The 20692-nt window shown below is 48.4% G+C and overlaps 1 protein-coding gene across 1 annotated transcript in view; it reads left to right on the top strand.

The window, feature by feature from the left end:
• Positions 1 to 20692, top strand: part of CACNA1B (calcium channel, voltage-dependent, N type, alpha 1B subunit) — a 562801-nt gene that overhangs the window by 198016 nt on the left and 344093 nt on the right. Inside the window, exon 4 of the mRNA XM_015421148.1 lies at positions 7162 to 7253. Within this exon, the coding sequence (XP_015276634.1) occupies positions 7162 to 7253 (92 nt within the window). The remainder of the gene's footprint in view (positions 1 to 7161; positions 7254 to 20692) is intronic.

The following is a 20692-nucleotide window of genomic DNA, read 5'->3' as shown; positions in this document are numbered from 1 at the left end:
CTGGCAACTCTTGTGAGTCAGGCCAGCCCCCATCCCTCCCTCCCTCCTTGAAAGGCCAAAAGAGGCCTGGAAAGGGCCCTTCCCCCACCCTTTGACTCACAGAGCCAGTTAGAAGCCTCCCCCCCTTGAACGTTCTAATCTCTCTCTCACCGTTGATGCCTGGAGTTAGATCCCTGCAGAGGCCATTTCAAAAGGTATTGGGGGGAATTCAGCCATCCCTGGAGGGATTTTTTTACTTCTTGGATTTTTCTGCAGACACAGGAAGTATACTGACTATGTGGGAAAAGCTGTTGGGGCAGAGTGAGCTTCCTGTTAGTGGAAATAAGTATCCGCACAACACGCCCTCTGTTGGAAATTAGATATATAGATGCAGAGAAAATGGATACAGAGAATTTTTATCTCTCCCTCTCCCATAATATCAGAGCACTCAGTGAAGTTGATTTGGCAGTAGATTCAAGATAGATAAAAGAAAGTACTTTCTCTACATCATGAATTAATTTATGGAATTCACAGATGAGATGATCGCGTGTCCTAGGTGACGTAAAGGGGATTAGACATGGATAAGGAGTGTGTCAACAACTACAAGAGGAGGCCCCATGAATACTTGTGAGCAGGGGTCATTTCATAGAAAAAGCGTTGCAGGAGCTCATTAGCATAACTCATTAGCATAACATTTGCATATGCCAAACCACCTGAGTAGGTAGTAGGGTAGTAGGAGTAGAGATATCAGCACTGGTAATGAGACAGGAAACCTAGGTCTCAATTTCAGTACAGGAGGATGCAAAGAATAAATGGAAATAAGTCTGAAGAAGTGAGCAGTGACTCATAAAAGCACGTCCCTACCAGTTTTGTTAGTCCTTAAAGGAGCTACTGGACTCTTTCTTTTTCTACTGCTATTAGAAACCACAACATTCAAAAACCAGTGGGGGAACATTTTAACCTTCCAGAATATTCAGTTGCTGACCTAAGACTAGCAGTTCTCTTACAAAGAAATTTCAAAGAGAGATTAGAGACTGCTGAACTGCAACAGATAATGAAGCTCAAGACAATGCAGACTCCTGGACTGAATTGAGACCTATTTCTATCATGTCACCCCTCAGTCATTTATCCAAGCTAAAGAGTCCCAAGCGCTTTAACCTTTCTTCATAGGGAAAGTGTTCCATCCCCTTAATCCTTTTAGTTGCCCTTTTCTGCACTTTTTCCACTTACCCAATAGAAAGGCATTCTTGCCCATTGAGAACAGCAGCTGTCAGGCTTGCACATAGAACGCCCTTGGCTTTAGCGTGTCCCAGCCTGGACAGTCTGACCCCCAGTTGCCTCTTGGTACTCTTGCAGCACAACCCCCCAGCACACCTGAGCCAGTGGGGTGTTAGTGCCCAGCCGCCGCTGTCCCCCTTCAGGTCTGGGGCTCTTTGTGGGCTCCAGGTGCCTCCGAGGCACTTCCCCCCCCTCCATGGCCCTGCCATGGCCCTGCCAGCAGAACAGGCTCTGGGGCCCAAATGGGTGCCAGCAAGAGTGGGGCTGAGGCTGAGCTGCCTCCCATGATGCTGGGTGTGCTGGCAGGTGGGCAGGCAGCGAGTGCAGGTGATCTTGCAGCTCCAGCGTGCACTCTGCTAAGCCACCACCAAGTTCGCTGTGGGTCCTTTTCGCACTCCCTGAGCTCGGGCTGGAGGAGAAGGTGGGGATGGGTGGGAGCAGGGCAGGGGGAGAGAAAGCCAGCCCGGCGGGAAGGACAGCGGGGCTTGGTCTGGAGCGGCCCGGAGGAGCCTCTGCTGCCTAAGCTCTGCCGCCGCACCTTGATGGTCCACAGCCCTGCCCTCCCAACATGATGAAATGGCAGCCCCAGAAGAAGCCCAAACTAGTGCTGGGGACCGAGGGAGGAGGGGCTGAGAGGTGGTGGGATGCGAGGCTGGGTGGGGGCGGGAGGGGTCTACAGTGGCCACCACCTGGGCACACGTGCAGGGCTGGGGCTTGGGGGCGTGCTGAGCGTCACAGCTGGCAGCTCCACAGCTGGCCCCATTGCCTTATATGGCCACTTGGTCAGGCGCCCGGGCAGCCGTTCCCCTTTTGTCCCCCTCCTCGTCTGGCCTGGCACTGGTTGCCCCAGGGTACTGGCACCGTCTCCCGGAACGCCATTCCAGCTCGTTCCGGCTCGAAATGACCCCTGCTTGTGAGAGAAGGGAAATCCCATTTTCCCCTTTTTGCCACCACCTGTGTTCGTCACCCACTCATGTCTGAATCTGGCTTCACTTGTCCTGCCCCCTTGTCATAGCAACTCACCCTCCCCACCCACTTAGGCTTCCCTACTCCCTCCTGCCTTCTCACTCTGCTCCAATGCAGCAAGGGGAGAAGTGGAAAGAAGCAGCCAGGGAAGGGAACTGGAGCCAGTTCCAGTTTCTCTTCCTCACCTGCTCCTTTCTGTCACTTTTCCCGCAAGCCGTTTGGGTTGCTATAGAAACCTAGAGTGATGCCTGAACTCAGTTTTTTTTTTTGCAGTGCTCAAACATCTGTAGACATCACTACTGGCTTTGTGTGTCTGTATGTGAGGGGTAATCTAACTGTTGTTGTTATAATAATTACAACAACAACAACATCATAATTATTATTATATTTTTGCTGTTGTTATTTTCATTATCCAGGGCTTACCCTGTTGGGTAGATTTGCCTGTCTGCTCGAAAGCCAGCTCTTGGGTATTAGACATATAGATTAATCTTAACAAAGCGAAGCTTTTGTGTACAGAGTACCTCTAAATACCAGCTGCTGAAGGCAAACCATAGGTGCCCTTGCTTATAGGCCCTCTCAGAAGCATCCTGCTGGTGACTGTTGGTATAAAATACTGGATTAGATGTATCTTCTAATCCAGTGGGGCTCTTTTTGTATTCTTATGATAACATTGCAGAATGAAGGCTGTGCTGCATGAGAGGACAGTGTCTCCCATGGAGGCCTGTCCTTAGCATAAGTTCTATTTTGTGTCTGAGAATATCGTTGTAGCTCCTACAGGTGTGTTACATAAGAGAAGAATAGGACAGGAGCAATGTTCCCTCTAAACTGTGGAGTCTTGTGAGCAAAAATTCTACTTTGTGAGCTACTGGTAGTAAAGTTGTGAGTGAGCGATTTGGCTACTGTATAAATTAGTTTGCTCTGGAGCCATCCTTCCTGAGCTAAGAAAAAAATGTGTGAGCTGGAGGCTAAAAAGCTGTGAGCTAGCTCACACTAACTCAGTTTAGAGGGAACACTGGACAGGAGCTATGCTCCCTCTAAGCTGTGGAGTCTTGTGAGCAAAAATTCTGCTTTGTGAGCTACTGGCATTAAAGTTGTGAGTGAACGATTTGGCTACTGCATCAATTAGTTTGCTCTGGAGCCATCCTTCCTGAGTTAAGACAAAAATGTGTGAACCGGAGCCAGAAAACTGTGAGCTAGCTCACACTCACTCAGCTTAGAGGGTACATTGGACAAGAGTCTTCTAGGTGCAGCAGGAAGAGAGTGGCATAAGAACTGGAAGGGAACCAGCTACACACCCTTTCCATCTTGGTATCTAACAGTTGCTGTGCTGCAGCTAGTCTTCAACAGGTTTAAAGAGTCGAGTGGCCTCCTTTGCCCAGTAAGTTAGTGTCCCCTGTGCAGACCAAGGCAAACCCATCTTGAAAGTCATCAGAGACCAATTGTGCCATTGATGGGAATGTCTGATGATTAACTTTTGGATGAAGTGTTTGCTCCTGCCAGGCATCTGATATTTTATAAATGAGCAATTAAAATGTGGGGAAGAAAGTGAGCAAGGGCTGGCATGAGGATGGGAGCACAAAATGAGACATCTCTGAGCATTATAGTTATTGCTTCAAATTACTTTCAGCAGCTTGTGATCAGTTCAGTAGCTCATGTTTTATACATATACATACATATATATATATAATTGCTCCCATTTTTGTATACATTTGATAACAATGGAGAATAGAGCACCAAACGTATTGCCTGGGGACAGGTGTCATGCTGTGAGAGGACTGGCTGCCTGCCTCCAGCTCTGCTGCTTGTACTTGAGACCCAGAGTTGTCTGCAATTCCTTCCTTCCTTGGTGGTCTTCTCTCCAATATCCACTGTATTTTACTCTCTCAAATCAAGGTTCTTGAGTTTTCCTTCTTTTTCTGTTTTGATTTGCAGCCACATTTGGAAACTTGGTTTTCTTCTCATTGAGCTCGCAAAGACCTTGCAAGATGGCTTTCTGCCAACTTGCAACATCCTTTGTTGTCTCAGTATGCAGCAGGGTGCTGGCTGTCCCAGAACATAGCATCCCTGTCCAGTTTCTTGGGGGAGAGAAAAGATACCTAAAACCACTAACCCAGCTGGGAGCGCTTCAAGGAAATATACTGGCTAGTACGGAACACAGGGAACAAAAAGTAATGTGAGAGGAAGGAAGAATTGCAAGACCAATTCATATGATCCTCAAAAAGCACACAGTAGCTGTGATCAGGAACAGGTTGGGTTGCCATATGCAAATCTAGGCCTAAAGTAAAGGTAAAGGTTCCCTTGCTCGAAAGCCAGTCGAGTCCGACTCTAGGGTTGCGGTGCTCATCTCCGTTTCAAAGCCGAAGAGCCAGCACTGTCCGAAGACGTTTCCGTGGTCATGTGGCCGGCATGACTAAACACCAAGGTGCACGGTGGGAAGGTAACAGCGTTCCGTGCACCTTGGTGTTTAGTCATGCCGGCCACATGACCGCGGAAACGTCTTCGGACAGTGCTGGCTCTTTGGCTTTGAAATGGAGATGAGCACCGCAACCCTAGAGTCGGATTCGACTGGCTTTCGAGCAAGGGAACCTTTACCTTTAAAATCTAGGCCTAGTGTTACCTCAAATGCTATATTTGTCCAGAAAGGCTATCTCCTGTTTATTAGGGGAATTAGCGAAGGAGACAAAATGGCTTTGCGAGAGGGCGGTAACTAGCAGGAATCTCCACCTATGTTTTATGGGGATTTTTCCCTTAGGAGAACTCTCAAATAACCAGTCCAAAGGTAAAATAGAGATTAATTTTATTGAAGAGAAAATGAGAGTACTAACATACAATAAGCATGCAAGGAGTCACACATATACACGTTCAATTTGGAAATAAAGGGAGTGGCAGGAATAAAAAGGGTGGTTGGGGAAGAAGTATAGCTGTAGAGTAGAAGTCCATGGAGAGAGAAAGTAAGCTGACCAAAGTCTCACAGAAGGCCCAAGCAATATGGGGGTGCGTTGTCACTAGGAGCCCAGAGCAAACACACAACAATGGAATTGAGGCTGCCTAGTTATAGGAACAATTGGATCTGGGTGGATGTGACAGCCCCATGAAGCAAAGGATTGATGGGATTAAATAAAGGTAAAACAATGAGTCTGGGAATGCTGAAAAGGGCTCCCAGGTATAGGCAAAGAAGAACAGGAGATATTCTTATGTGGTGTTTGGATATAAAATAGCATATGGGCTGAAGCTCTGATTGCTTCCTCCGGTGATGGAGGGCTAATGGATTGATAATTAAACTAATAAAAAAGACACAGTGCTGCTTTTTTTTTTTTAAAAGATTTTAATACTACATCAAAAATACCAAAACCAAGCAGAGTATAAATACCAAACAGTAAACACTTTGCTTTAAAAAATTCTAACTACATTGACGTCTAAATCCAAGAGCACTTAAAAAAATCGTTACTAATAAATATATATCGACTAAAAACTCTTGTTATGAGGATACTGATAAAAGCTATATTGTTATATACAGTGCAGAGTTTGTAATACTGGGGTATGTTATACTATTTTATATTCAAAAGCATAACCAAGAAGCATAGGCCGGGTTGTTTGGAAGTTTGCTGCTTGATGACCCTCCTTTGTGTTAAGTGGCAAAGAGTGGAACCGTCATTGTGAAGGACATGTGGGTATGGAAAAGGTGAGGGGAGACTGCAGGGGTAGTTTCATAGAAAAAGAGCTAGGGGAACTCATTAGCATAACTCATTAGCATATGCCACACCCCCTGACATCAGGGGCCCGGCGGTGGACCTGCAAGGCTGGTGGGAGTGCGAGGAAGCCCCGCCAAGGCCCTCCCTGGCCCCAGGCAGGCAGGGGTGGGGAGAAGCGGGGAGGAAGCAACTTACCCTCTCTCTTCTCCTGCCTCCTCCTGGCTGAATGAGGGCCGGAAGCGGGGCGACCGGAAGTAGGGGCGGGGCTTCGTCATGTGCCCCGCCCCCGCACCTCACCCGGGGGAACTGCGATCCCCCGCATTCCCCCCCGAATCGACCTCTGGGAGACTGATAGGATTAGTGATCCAGGTAGAATGGTGTTAGCTCTGGGGCAAGGCAGGTCCATTGTTTGGTGTATGCAGATGTCAGGTTGGAGGTAGAGGCTGCAGCTGGGTCAGACCAAGATGTCACACTTACCATGGTTTGTGCCTAGGCATAATTATAAGGTCTGCCTGTCTGGGATCCATCTTATTTATTCAGATCAAGTCTGCCTGGCTTATACATTCCAGGAGTGCTGTAAAATGGAGGTGTTCTCCTCCATATTGCCTCTCACTAAAGAGGGGGGAGGGTCTGCCTGGCTTACACTAGAGTGTATATTCCTGGAATGGGTGGCTTAATGTTGAACTAAGTTTTGCAGCATGCAGAAGATATATTTTGTTGATTAAGCAAAGGCAGAAGGTATCCTTACACCGATACCAGAGGCTACAGAGGTTGTATACTGCTCGTCCTTCCTTTGCTTGAAGATTGAGCTCTAAGGCCCAATTGTACAATTTCACAATAGATCACTAGACCATGACGTTCGTGTGCAAGCCTCTGAGTCCCCATTTGCCACTGTTGCCCTGTGTGCAAAACCAGGGTACTGCTGCAAAGTCAGATTTTTATTTGTGATGGCAATCAAGCAATGCTGATTCAGTGCTTCACTGCTATGGAATTGGAAGTTTAAACCAAAAACCTTATAATCTAGGGCTGGGGCTTTTCATAACATTATGTGATGTTTTATTATTGCAAGATTTCTTGCTATGTAAGCCGCCCTGAGCCCTACGGGGGAGGGCGGGATATAAGTTTAATAAATAAATAAATAAATAACTAAGTTCCATAGTCTTGAATATTCATAGTAACTTGGTTTTATTCACATAATGAAAAGCTCACAATTGATACAATTTCTTTCTCTCCTTCCTGCAATTAGGATTCTGGCTACAGCTGGGACCCAGTTTGACCTACGGACTCTGAGAGCTGTCCGAGTGTTGAGGCCCCTGAAGCTTGTCTCAGGAATCCCAAGTGAGTGCAACAGGTTTCATGGTGATGTGCACATATCAGTGTCTGGAACTGTGTGATATGTCAGCCAGACACTGCCCCTGCTTTCAATTAAGCAAATGAATGCCTCCAGTGGAATGAAAGAAGGCTGTATGATTTGAGTGGTGTCAGCTGATCATTATGTATATCTATTCTGTGAGTTTATTGGTGATAGAGGAGTAAAGAAATGCTGCCTCAAGACAGAGAGATGGCCCACTTGTTTAAGGTGATATGTTTTTGAAGGCCAATCAGGACTCTAGTAGGGTTTAGCATGTGCTAGAATGAACTCCCCAGAACTCCTTTCAGTGTTGGAGGACAGAAGAAGAACACCTGCAATTGTACCTGCTTGAGGATTTGGGTCATAAAGTTGGGCCCTTTTCCATGTGTCCCTTACTTCAGGAAGAGAGGCAGAGGACTACCAGACAGAAGGTCCTCTCTGTATTGGCTCCCTGTCTAGGGAATACCCACTCCCAGCTATATACCTGGCTCCATTCCTTCTTAATTTCAGGTCCCAGGTTATAAACCCAGACATTTGACTGATGAGGTTATAGATTTCTTTCCCTTTCCCTGAGATACAGATTATACATTTATATTTTGTTTTACTGGTGTCATTGGTAGTTAATTATTTAGGAATTTGAAATGTATTATGATGTTTTGATTTCTTTTTTGATTGCTGCTGCAAGAGCTTATGGCTTAGGGGAAGCATGTAGTTCCCTTAAGAGAAGAAAGTAAAATATAGTGTGCTTCTGATCACATTCACCATATAGCTTAGGTTGGGTTCTGTACATACTTGTAACACCTGCACAGGACTCTGTCCCGTACATACAGTCACATGTGTTATGGAAAACAACATTGCATTTTATTTCTGGCAATGAGCTTGCAACCTGGACTCTCAGGCCTAGGTAAAGTATATCTATTCCTCTCTGTCCTGCTTGGTTGGACAACCTCCAGGTAGTGGCTGGAGGTCTCCCGCTGTTACGACTGATCTCCAGGCAACAGAGATCAGTTCACCTGGAGAAAATGGCTGCTTTGGTAGACTCTATAGCATTATGCCCCATTGAAGTCCCTCTATTTCTGAATCCCCACCCTTGTCAGGCTCCACCCCCAAAATCTCCAGGTATTTTCCAACCCAGATCTGGGAACCCTAGCCCCTGCTGATGGCAGGCTGACAGTCTGAAGAGAGACAGGCTGGAGTCAGAAGGTGAGTGGTCTGGTTCGGAGGTGCACAAAGAAATGGAGTGACCTCCAGTAATGATGAGTTCCTCAGACTGAAGGAGTCTGTAAGTCTGGCTTCCAGGGATCATATTCCTGCCTGGAATGGCCAGTAGTACCTTCCTCCAGCTAGCAGCCCTGATGTTGTCCGGAGGCTGCCTGCTCCACAGGACTCCTGGCACAAACCCCATCAGGCCAAAGAAGCACAGCCAACCTACACACATTAGAATGGATTAGAAGGCTGGATTTCAAGGTTGATTAGGCTGGCATCTGGGTGAGCTTAAGCCCCATCACTTTTTTCATTTTACAACATGAAGCACGGCATGTCTACACTACACACTTATATCAGTTCCAATCCCGGCCACAGAAATCCTAGGATCTGTAGTTCCATGGAGGTGCAAGAGATCTTTAGCAAAGAATTCTTAGCACTGTTCACAAACTTTAGTTTTTGGGAATCCTTTGAGGACTGGGCAGGGTCCTGATAGTTGAAATCTGTTTCACAGTGGTTTAAATTTGTAATGTATTTGAGATTCTTGACTTCGAGCAACTTGCAGTAGGCAAAAAAAATGCAATTTAACTTCAGATGAGAACTTGCTCCTAAGGAAAGGTGCCTTAGGCCATAATAAGCTTAGTTTGAGCTGCAGAAAGAGAGAGAACCTTGTACTGCAAATGACTGGGGGACTTTATCCTCTGGTTACAGTAACATCTGAACTGAACAGAACTGCTGTCAGTTCTAGCCCGTGCTGGTGTGAGCTACCAGCCTTGTCCCCAGCTCGCCATCCACCCAGCGGTTCGAAAGCTTTGGTGAGTAGATAAAATGGGTACCACTCCTTAGAGAGGATGAGCACACTAAACCCCCCCGGTGGGGGGAGGTGTTAGCCGGCGAAACGGAATGTCCAGCTCGTAAGTCTGGAAAGATCTCTTCGGCATTAAGAAGCCTGTGATGGGCAAATCCAGCCAGGCGGTGGCAGTGTGGTGCTGAGACTCGAAGCAGTCCTGGAAAAACTGACGTCATCAAGCCAAGCTGAGTCAATGCCGTTTGGAACACGTCTGAGGCTACAGCTGAACAAAATCCCCGTCAGCTGCAAACGTGTGCGACTTAAAAAGATTTATATGTTGTCCTCCCTTACCCCCTATGAATCATTGTTAGTCCCGTGTGTATATGAGTAACTGTAAATCGCTCAGAACCAACAGCTCTGCAGGATTGAGCGATTAATAAATCGAAAGATATATATCTCGATCTCACTGAAAAGATTGCCATGGAATGACCATAAATTGTTTAGCTCAGCATCAGATCTGCAGCTCTTTTGTCCGTGATGTTACTGAGGGACAATACAGACTGCACACATCCTTCTTTTCCTCTTCATTCCATCACTTCTTTCATTCATACTGGCCCTAGAGCAGTGATGGCAAGCCTTTTAGAGACTGAGTGCCCAAACTGCGACCCAAAACCCACTTATTTATCGCAAAGTGCCAACACAGCAATTAAACCTGAATATTGAGGTTTTACTTTAGAAAAACAACTCATACATTAATGTAAGATGATCCAAACAAAGTAAGGAAAGCAATCCCAAATGCTTTCATTTACTTAAAATTACTTGGCAGAGAATTCGACGCTTTAATGTTGGTCTGGGCCTGGCTGGGGCAATGGCACGCATGCCCACAGAGAGGACTCTGAGTGCCACCTCTGGCACCCATGCCATAGGTTCGCCACCACTGCCCTAGAGTATAGCAAGCATTGTCTGTGGAGCCACAATGTTATTAAGGTAAGACTAGTTCCTTGTGCCTTTTGCTAGGGAAGTCAGTTACTTTTCTCACTACCTTAACCACACCAAGGATTTTTCTTTTCCAAACTTGTGCCAGGTAGTCTTTGGGTTTCTGGTCTCTGGTTAAAATATTGTGTGGTATCCAGCAATCAGTGGGTTTCCCCAGTTTCATTTTATAATTGTTCTGAGGATGTGCTCTGCCCTGCATGGCACTCTTCTTGCATTCTGCCATAATTAGGAGCATTTTAAAAAATTTATTCCAGAACTGGAGCCTAGTTTTATGTAGCTTTCACTTCCTTCAGTTCATTTGCTTCAGTTCATTTGCTTCTCCCAACCCTTTTTCTTGTTACTGATGTACATATGTGCTTCAGTAAAATATTGCAAAAATGTAATCGTAGTGTGCTTGTATGTTGCAGTTGTTTCAAGATTCCTTTTGTATGGTGTTTGTGCTTCTGAACAAAAGAACCATATTTCAGTCATACAAGATTGCTCGTTTGCAGTGTTTTGTTTAATGTCAAGGGTGGAAAGATGGGAATTAACTGAAATATTTGCCAAAGTGTGCATGCACACAAAGTTCTGCATAGGATTCAGAAATCAAACAAATAGAGGAGGATCCCTAATATACAAGTTCCACTCTGGAAACAAAATTGGTAATTTGAAGTCCAAAATGTAGGTAGGCTTACACAGCAGTCGAGCTGTTGTGCATCGCTTTGGCCAGACATTATGAATAGCATCAATTAGTGGGGGAGAGGAAAGCAGGAACGAACACACACACACACACACACACACACACACAAGCCCCTGAGTCCTGCAAACCATTCATTACTTAGAATAGCTGATGTGTACTCCAGGCTGTATGTGCATAACCTTGGCTACAGGATTTGTTTTAGGTACTGTGTGTATAGCAGCCATTATGTGTCTGATGCCCTATCCAGTTATGTGTGCAGAAGCTTGTATTGGAACAAATGTATTTGCCGTCATGTATTAATAAAATGGTGCATGGTTGGGAAGAGTGTGTTCATCTTCATGGCTTCTGTGCAGTCCCGCATGGGACCATGCATGTGCAGGCCTATCTCTTTCTAGGCTCTGGAGCCAGGGCCGGCTCGCCCGCTAGGCGAACTAGGCCTTCGCCTAGAGCGCGAGCCGGCCGTTAGGGCGCGGGAGGAGAGCAGGGGCGCTGACGCGCCTGGCCAGCAGCTGGGAGGAGCGGGGCTGGGAGGAGCTCTGCTGCCTGGCTGCAGGAGGAGGACACGGCTGCCGGCGGCGTGGGCAGGGTGCGGAACTTTCCTCCCCCCCTGCCCTTCTCGGCCTCTCCTGCCCGGCTGCGGGGGCAGGGGGCGGGAGGGGCCTTTTCTCTGGGCAGGGTGCGGCACTTTCCTCCTCCTGCTCCTCTGCCGCCGCCAGGCGCCCCAAGCCCTCAGCGGGGGAGAGAGGACGAGTGTCCCGGAGCAACCAGTAGGGCACGAATGAGCGGGAGAGGCTGCTGCTGCCGGCGGGGACCTTTTCTCCCTCTTCACACCCCTTCCTAGTCCCGGAGCGCGGACCAGCTCCGAAGGCTCCCCTGACTGCGAGGGCGGAGGCCGCTGGCTGGGGGTCGGATGAAGACCCGGGGAGGAGAGAACCTGCTCGAGGGCCGGGCGGATGGGCCACTCGGTCAGCAGCAGTCGCTTCCTGGCCTGAGAGCGTGTGAGACAGGCCTGGGGCTCTTTGCATGGCTCTGGCTGCACTCCGCCCCCCTGGTCGCTTTTCTCTGCAGAGCGCTGGCGGGTCAGGGGGGGCGGGAGGGGAGGGAAGGAGGTGCAGCTGGCTGCTCTTGCCTCCACCCCCGCCCCCTCCACCACCCCCAAGGTGTGCCTCCCGCCCTCCTCCTCCTTTCCCGCGTTGTCCCTCTGCCGCCCTCCTCTCTCTGCTGCCCCCCATCTCCACGCAGGCTCCCTGATTGGCTGTGTCTCCAGCCTCCCTCGGGGGAGTGAGTGCGCGCGCACTCAGGCAGGCACCGAGGCGAAGGGGCAGCCGCCAGTGCCGGTGCCTCAGAAACCCCGCACGGCAGCAGCAGCCTTCTTCCTTCTTCCTTCTTCCTTCTTCCTTCTTCCTTCTTCCTTCTTCCTTCTTCCTTCTTCCTTCTTCCTTCTTCCTTCTTCCTTCTTCCTTCTTCCTTCTTCCTTCTTCCTTCTTCCTTCTTCCTTCTTCCTTCTTCCTTCTTCCTTCTTCCTTCTTCCTTCTTCCTTCTTCCTTCTTCCTTCTTCCTTCTTCCTCCTTCTTCTTCTTCTTCTTCTTCTTCTTCTTCTTCTTCTTCTTCTTCTTCTTCTTCTTCTTCTTCTTCTTCTTCTTCTTCTTCTTCTGCCTCTCCTGCCCAGCGGGGGGGGGAGGGCCAGGGACGCCCAGACCCCCCACACACACACACCGCCCGCTTTCCTCCCCCCCCCCGCTGCCTTCTTTCTCGACCTCTCCTGCCTGGCTGCGGGGGGGGGGGACGAGCAGACCCAGACCCCACACACACACACACACTGCCCGCCCTGGGGGAGAGGACGCCCAGAGCGCGTCTCCAGGCCCTGCCGGGAGGTTGGCATCTGCACTCGCCTAGAGCGCAGGACAACCTCGGGCTGGCCCTGTCTGGAGCACTCCCCCTCCCCAGTGATGCAAGCTGGTGTTTCCTACCCAAACTAGCACTCTTTGCTGCTATGAAGAAAGGACCTCTCTCATCTAGTTCTTCATTGTTTACCTCAGTGTTTGGTGAGACTTGTTTCTGTTTGCAGTGGCTCTTTTAAAAAAGTGCAGTGAATTTGGAACCAAGATGGCTCAGTCATATAACCATGAGCATTGTCTGACTTGCCTCAGGGAGTCTGAAAATGTAGTGGCCTGTGCTATATGCCACCAATTTACCCAGAAGGTGCATCAAGAGAGAGATTCCAGACTAAAAGGGAGGGAGTGCTTGGGTCCCCAGAGAAAAAACAGCCCTCTCGGAGGGTCAAAAAACTGGAGGCTCAGGTCCGAACTCCCTCAGTGGAGTCAGCATCCCCAGGATCTTTATCGGAACTGGGCACCTTGTTGGCTCTGAAGTCAGTTCCAGTACTGAGAAGTTCATTGGAACCTCTGTCTAAGAAGTTATAAGTCTAGATCTAAAGATTCCTCTGCCAAGTGCTCCTCACCCTCAAATGCAATTCCTAGGGTATGTTGTCCACATACCCCATCACCACACCCAACTCTGGCAGCTAGCCTTGAGTCCTCAGACAATGATGAAATCATTAAGGTTCAGCCAGTGTCTTTGAATCTGATCCAACTGCTGCAAAAAAAGAGGACTTTGGAGTCAACTGACGCTTTGAGTCCATCGGTTCCTTTTCAGTGGGGCCCTCCACAAGGTCTGTGGTTTCCCTATCCATCAATGCCTTTGCCTATGTACTGGCCTGGCACCTTGCCTTGGGATCAACAGTCCTCCTTCTTTCAGCCTGCACTCCTGGCCTCGGTTCTGAGACAGGTTTGGAATTTCCACCATGACCATCGACATCACTCTTCATTGAACCCCAGGCACCACAAGGCATATTAGAAGAGGAGGAAGGAGCCTCAAACTCAGAGAGTGCAGTTCTGGCCTCTGAGGTCAGATCTGATGCCCTGTTGGAACCATTTCCCGACAAAGCAGTCGGTGAGCCTGACTCCATCTCCCCTACTAAGGACTTGCACCTTTATACTGAACAGCTCATTTGCATGGCCAAGTCCTTGGAACTTGATGTGGCATACTCTGATCCTCAGCCATTGAATCCGGTGCTCAAAGTACTGTACTCTTCTTCATTGGGCCCAGTACTGCGTCTGTGCCTGGTTTGCCAGCTGTACGGCTGTGGAGAGGAAAGCACTCCAGAGAGTTATCATCACAGCCCAGAAGATTATTGGCTGCCCTCTCCCGTTCCTGGAGGAATTGTATAGTTCTCGATGCTTGAAAAAAGAATATTCTGCAGGATTTGTCACATCCTGAACACTCCTTGTTTGAACTGCTGCCTTCGGGTAGAAGATATAGGACAATTAAAACAAGGACAAACAGATTAAAAAACAGTTTTTATTCGAGAGCTATTATTGCTTTAAATGCTGCATGAAGTTGGAATTTGTGTGACATTGGTGGTTTAGGTTGCAATGTGAACCTTAAGGGAGTTATGGGATGGTTGTGAATGGTTGTGTGAGTGTATATGTGTATGGCTGTAGATCACTGAAATGATTGCACCTTTAATTTCGTTGTACTGTGTACAATGACAATAAAGTATATTATTATTATTATTATTATTATTTGCTTTTCCTGTGCTGCAGGGCCTGGTTGATATTGCTAGAGGGGTGGGGGCCAAGCCTGTCTTCGTGTCTCCCTCAGTGAGGAAGTTATAGAGGCTATGTATAAAGTGAAGGAGGAGGGGTGGAAATTTCTTTTCATGCACCCTGTAGCCAATTCCCTGGTTCTCCCTTTGAAACTGAGGTTCTCCCTTTGAAACTGAGGTTCTCCCTTTAAAACTGAGGATCTTCGACGTGGTCTCTGTGCTTCACACCCATGGGATCTAGTGCGCACATGCTGGATCGATCGGCATTGTAGCAAGCTTTTTAACGGATTTTCGCGCCCAGTCCCTCGGGCATGCACAGGAACCCCACCGCGCATGCCCAGAGGGGTGGGCGCAGACATCCCGCCAGTTCCTTTCTTACCGCTGTGTTGGAAAGACCTCTTTCTTCGTCGGTCTGATTGGTTTGCGTGTTTTGGCTTTTTGCCTCATGGCTCTTTTTTCCTCAGTTCATTCCTTTTCTTCTTAAAAAACCAAAACTTTATTTTCTGCTGAGGGGGAGGTTGCCGCTTTACCTCAGTCGGGCTCTCGGGCTACCCCCCCACCCCTTCTTTCTTCTTCACTTTGGTTTTTATGGAGAAGAAGTGGGGCTTTTTTAATAGGTGCAAGGGTTGTGGTAGTAAGCTTGCTCCTCCTGACCGTCATACCCTTTGCATACTTTGTCTCAGAGAGTCTCATCGACCTGAATCTTGTCACCACTGTGCTCGGTTTTCAAACCAGACCCCAAAAAACCAAGCCGCACGCCTTAAAGTGGCCCTGCTTGAGTTGGCCCTACATCCTTCCTCAGTGATGGACGCCAAGACACCATCGACCTCAACGGCTCCAGCATCGAGGCCTGTCTCCAATATCGGCCAAGCGACGCTGAAGCCTCCAGCATCGAAGGCCCAATCCTCCGCTTCCACGCCAGTGAAAAAGAAGTCCAGGCCAAGTAAGGAGCAAAAGTCCACAAAGAAGGGCTCTTCCAAACCCCTTAAGGTGGCAAAGAAGGGGAAAGTAGCGGTGGCTGCACTGGGTGATGCCCCTAAAGTGCCTCCTGCTCCAACGCCAGTATCGATACCGGAGGCCCAACCCCCTTCACCGATATCGACCATCCATGTCTTGGACTCCCCTGTCCACCAAATGGAGCGTCCTTACTCCGACATTGAAATGGTAGAGCTCCTAAGTCATCAAATGGATGCAGAGCATTCTCTGTCTCCTTCCCTGTTGTCGACGATATCGGAAGCTCCCGACATCGATCCACGTCAGCACCGATATGCTTCATGCGACACGCAGCGTCACCCTCCATGTCTGCACAGTCAATCTGTCGATATCGACAACCGAGATTATATGGGCTCCTCTCAAAGACAGGCTGCCGCTTTGTCTCTGAGATGTCCACAGTCCAGAAGTCGATCCCCGCAAGTCTTCTTACCCCCGCCACCACCTCTGTCTTGGGATCAACGACAGATGAGGTATCTGTATGGGGCTTATTCACCATCCTTGCCATGATTGACTCCGGCGGGCTATTCCGACTGGGATCAATATTCATCCCACTCTGCTCATAGATCGAGATCACCCTACAGGTCTCGACCTTCAGCATCTCTCTCTCGTCCTCCTGCAGACGATCCTTCCCAGCATAACTTGGATCGCAGTTGTCCTCCCAACCCTCAGGTCATCCAAACCCCAGTTGTTTCCACCCCTATCATTCCACCAAGACCTTTAACTGGTCAACAGGACACCCCTGTCCAAATGCTACACCAGGAGTCCTCCGATTCAATGGAAGACAATTCTGATACCAAAGCATCTGAGGCTCACACCTCCCCTGATCATAAGTCTCCTAATCAAGCTGTCGCTGATGATTTGCCCATCTCCCCATCCGACAATCTCACATCATACACAGATCTTGTTAAAAGAATGGCCCATTCCCTAGGCCTCTCTGTCGTTCAGCAACACCCGCAGGTGACAGATGCGGTTTTTGACATCGTCTAGTTTGATACATCTTCCACTCTGGCATTACCCATGTCCACTGTCCTTTTGCAAGCTACAAAGGAACCATGGGAGAAACCTTCCTCAGCCCCGGTGTCGACAAGACGACATATGTACACAGTCCAAGAGACAGGGGCTGAATTCCTATCCTCCCATCCTCAACCAAACTCTATGGTTGTAACATACTCCTCAAAATCTAAACGAACACACTCTGCACCTTCAGACAGAGACAGTAAAAAATTGGACGCCTTTGGCAGACGCTTCTACTCCACTGGAGCATTGGGTATCAAAACCACTAACTATCTGGCCTGCATGAGCAGGTATCAATATACTCTCTGGGAAAGGTTCTCTGAACTATTGACCCACCTCCCAGAAGACAAGCTTCAGGCAGCCAGAGTCATTCAAAAGGAGGGCATGGTGTTGGCAAAGCAGCAGATCAACACTTCAAAGCATGCCCTAGATGCATCTTCCAGGACGATGGCCTCTGCTATAGCACTGCGGAGGGATTCCTGGCTCCGCAATACGACTCTCCCTTTGGATACCAGGTCTTATGTTGAATATCTTCCATTTGACAGCCTTGGCCTCTTCAACACCACTACTGATTCCACACTCCAAGAAACCAAAAACCGAGGTTTGGATCCGGGCAACAATCTTCCCGTACCAAACAGGTCAAACCCTCCCAGCAGAGTTTTTGACTGCCCTGTCACCGATTCAGTTCAAACCTGTCTATCACCCTTCCTTCATACTTGGCATCACATCACCTCAGATGAATGGGTGCTATCCATCTTGACCTGAGGCTACCATATCCAATTCCACCAGAACCCCATTACTCCTGTCGTTGTCTCCACACCCCCTTCCCCACCTCTCCTGGAAGAGGTGTCCGTCCTTCTGCAGAAGGGAGCCATCGAACAAATACCACCACACCTCCACGGGATGGGATTTTATTCCCGATACTTCACAGTCCCGAAGAGAGATGGAGGCGTTCGACCCATTTTAGATCTAAGGGCACTGAACTGTTTTGTAACCTACCATCGCTTCTGCATGGTGTCCTTACAGCAGATTATGCCACTCCTACAGAAACACGTCTGGATGGCCACCCTCGACCTCCAAGACGCGTACTTCCACCTCACCATCCACCCCTCCCACCGCCAATACCTACGCTTCCCGATTGGTCAACAGCATTATCAGTATGCAGCCCTGCCATTCGGCCTGTCCAGCACCCCAAGAGTCTTCACAAAGACTATGATTGTGGTTGCGGCTTTCCTTTGTCTCCGGGGTATCTCCATCTATCCCTATATCGACAATTGGCTTTTGGTAGCGCCTTCCCAGAATGCCCTGGTCTCAAACATCACCGAGACACTGGCACTATTAAAAAATCTGGGCCTACAAGTCAATCGAGAAAAGTCTCAATTGAGTCCAGTCCAAAGAATAAAGTACATCAGCGCTATACTAGATTCCCCTTTGCTCAATTGCATATGAGGCCCCTCCAGAATTGGTTTCTGAAGAAGTTTGATTTTATATCTGATTTTTTTTGGAAGCATTTCTCAATCCCTAGATGTGTATTACGCTCCTTGTTGTGGTGGGCCAACCTTTGCAAGGGTTGCCCATTTGGGACTCAAATCCACGACATTGAGGTTTTTACTGTTATGTCCCTACTGGAGGGTGTGTGTGCTCAGTGTGGGACCTCCTCTGCCAGTGGTTCCTGGTCTGTGTCTGAGTCTCGGAAGCATATCAACCTGTTGGAACTTTGAGCTATCAGATATGCTCTATTCTGTTTTGCAGCCTCTCTGGAGGCCAAAAGAGTCCTCATTGCTGTGGACAACACCACAGCAAACTCTTATTTAAACAGACAAAGGAGCATGGTTCCCTGTCCCTAATGGAAGAAGCCTCCAGAATCTGGCACTGGGCAATCCCCAGTAATATATCATTACAGGATATCCACATCAGAGAGACCTCCAATGTTGCCTCAGCAGACTTGCAGTCTGCACTCATGAATGGTGCCTTGCAGACACCTGCCTGGCTCCTGTTTCCCAACATTGGGGCTTCCCATTGATAGATCTGTTTGTAACCAGGGAGAATTCAAAGTGTACCCTTTTCTGTTCCCTGGCTGGGATGGAACCCACTCCCTAGGGGATGCATTCCAGATTCCCTGGCAAGGAAGCCTATTTTATGCATTTCCCACTGTGCCTATTTTGGACAGGGTGATTGCCAAGCTCAGGGGGGAACAATCCATTTGCATTCTAGTAGCCTTTTTTTTGGCTACCAGGGTCTGGTACTCTTCCCTCATCCGGATGGCAAGTGGGAGGTATGTGCCTTTCCGTACAGCGGAAGACCTGTTACACATAGGTCCTCTCCTGTACCACAGTGTAGAGTCCCTCCATCTCACAGTGTGGAGAACAGGGCAGGAGTAATGTGGTCTGATAGGGTGGCTGAGGTTCTTTCCTTGGCATGTATGCCCTCTATCCAAAGATCTTACACTGCAAAGAGGAAGAGTTTCTCACCTGGTTATCAGGCAAGGGTTTCGCGCCAGAGTCTTGTCCCTTACCCATTGTCTTTGATTACTTGTTATCCCTCAAGGACTTAGGCCTTTCGGTATCTTCTATGAAGGTGCACCTAAGTGACTATTTCTGCCTACCACAATGGTGTTGATAGTCATCCCCTGTTCTCCATCAAATTGTCTAAAACGTTTTTGAAAGGGCTATTTAATGTGTATCCACTGGTCCCTTCACCTGTTCCTCAATGGAGCCTGTCCCTGGTTCTTTCCTGTTTAATATGTAAACCATTTGAACCCATGGCTATGTGTGACAGTTCTCTGTTATAATTTAAAACAGGGTTCCTACTAGCCATTACATATGGTTGCTTGGGGTGAGTTGAGGGCCCTCAGCTGTTCCCCACCCTTTCCCACGTTTCATGCGGATAAGGTGGTTCCATGCACCAAGTTGAGTTTTCTACCTACAGTAGTTTCCAGTTTCCATATTTCTCAGAACATTGTTCTGCCAGTGTTCTTTCCCTTCCCCTCTGGCCCAGAGGAACACACCCTGCACACTCTAGTTATAAGAAGAGCCCTGTTATTTTATTTGGATCGTACAAAGGGGTTCCATTAGGCCAACAAGGTCCTTGTTTGTTTCTCTGGACCAAACAGGGGATGTCCTGCTTCCTCTCAGACTGTCTCCTGGTGGGTGGTTCTGCCATCAGATTGGCTTACTTGCTGTCCAAGGTTGACTGTCCAGTCCTGATTAAGGCACACTCAGCCAAGGCTGAGGCATCCTCTGCTGCCTTCCTAGGAAAGGTTTCCCTGCTGAATATTTGCAAGGCGACAACGTGCTCATCTACGTTGACATTTCTCAAGCACTTTGCCATTGAAGTCAACTCCAGGAGTGATGCAGCTGTGGGGAAAGCAGCGCTGCAGGCATTGTTTCTGCTAAGGATCCCACACCCTCCTCCTGTGGTAAGTCAGCTTGCTACTCTCTCACATGGGACTGCGCAGAAGCCAAAAAAATGAAAACATGGTTGCACTTACTTGTAATTGTTGTTTGTCAAGTAGTCTTCTGTGCAGGCACACGTGCCTCCCTCCTTTCCCCACTATGGGATCCTCTGCTCTGGAATTCTTCTCCACAGCAGTGAAGGGAGGACTGAGGGAAGGAGCACTCTCCCCGCCTCTGTCACATTTCAGTTTGGGTGGGAAATACTGGCTCATGTCGGAGAGGAAGGGGAGTGCTCCAGAGCCTAGAAAAAGCTAGAAACCTGTAGAACTCTTCTCTGCAGCTGGCCTGTGCATGTGTGATCCCATGTGTCCGCGCAGAAGACCACTTGACGAACAACAGTTGCAGGTAAGTGCAACCATGTTTTCCCTACTGTTCACTTGCCTTTAGTGCACTGATTCCTGTTTGGTATTCTTCATTTTAAAGAAAATCATAAGCACACATCTGCAATCAAGTTGGTATCAATGACAAAGCAAAGGATATGCAATCAAGGCAAGAATCAGTCTCTAATATGGCAAGGTTAGAATCACATTTGCAGTCTCCCATTAAACGGAGGAATAATAATTGGTTGAAATTAACCACTCTCCATTAAGCTACAGGTTGTGGGCCTGTGACTGGGGTGGGGGCTTTGACACTGAAGCCAGTGAGTGCTTCTGTCATCACTGATACCCACTAAGTATGGAGTCATTCAG

This window comes from Gekko japonicus, unplaced genomic scaffold (genome assembly GCF_001447785.1).
Source record: "Gekko japonicus isolate JY-2015 unplaced genomic scaffold, Gekko_japonicus_V1.1 scaffold40, whole genome shotgun sequence".
Classification (NCBI taxonomy): domain Eukaryota; kingdom Metazoa; phylum Chordata; class Lepidosauria; order Squamata; family Gekkonidae; genus Gekko; species Gekko japonicus.
This window is presented reverse-complemented; position numbering and strand designations above follow the sequence as displayed.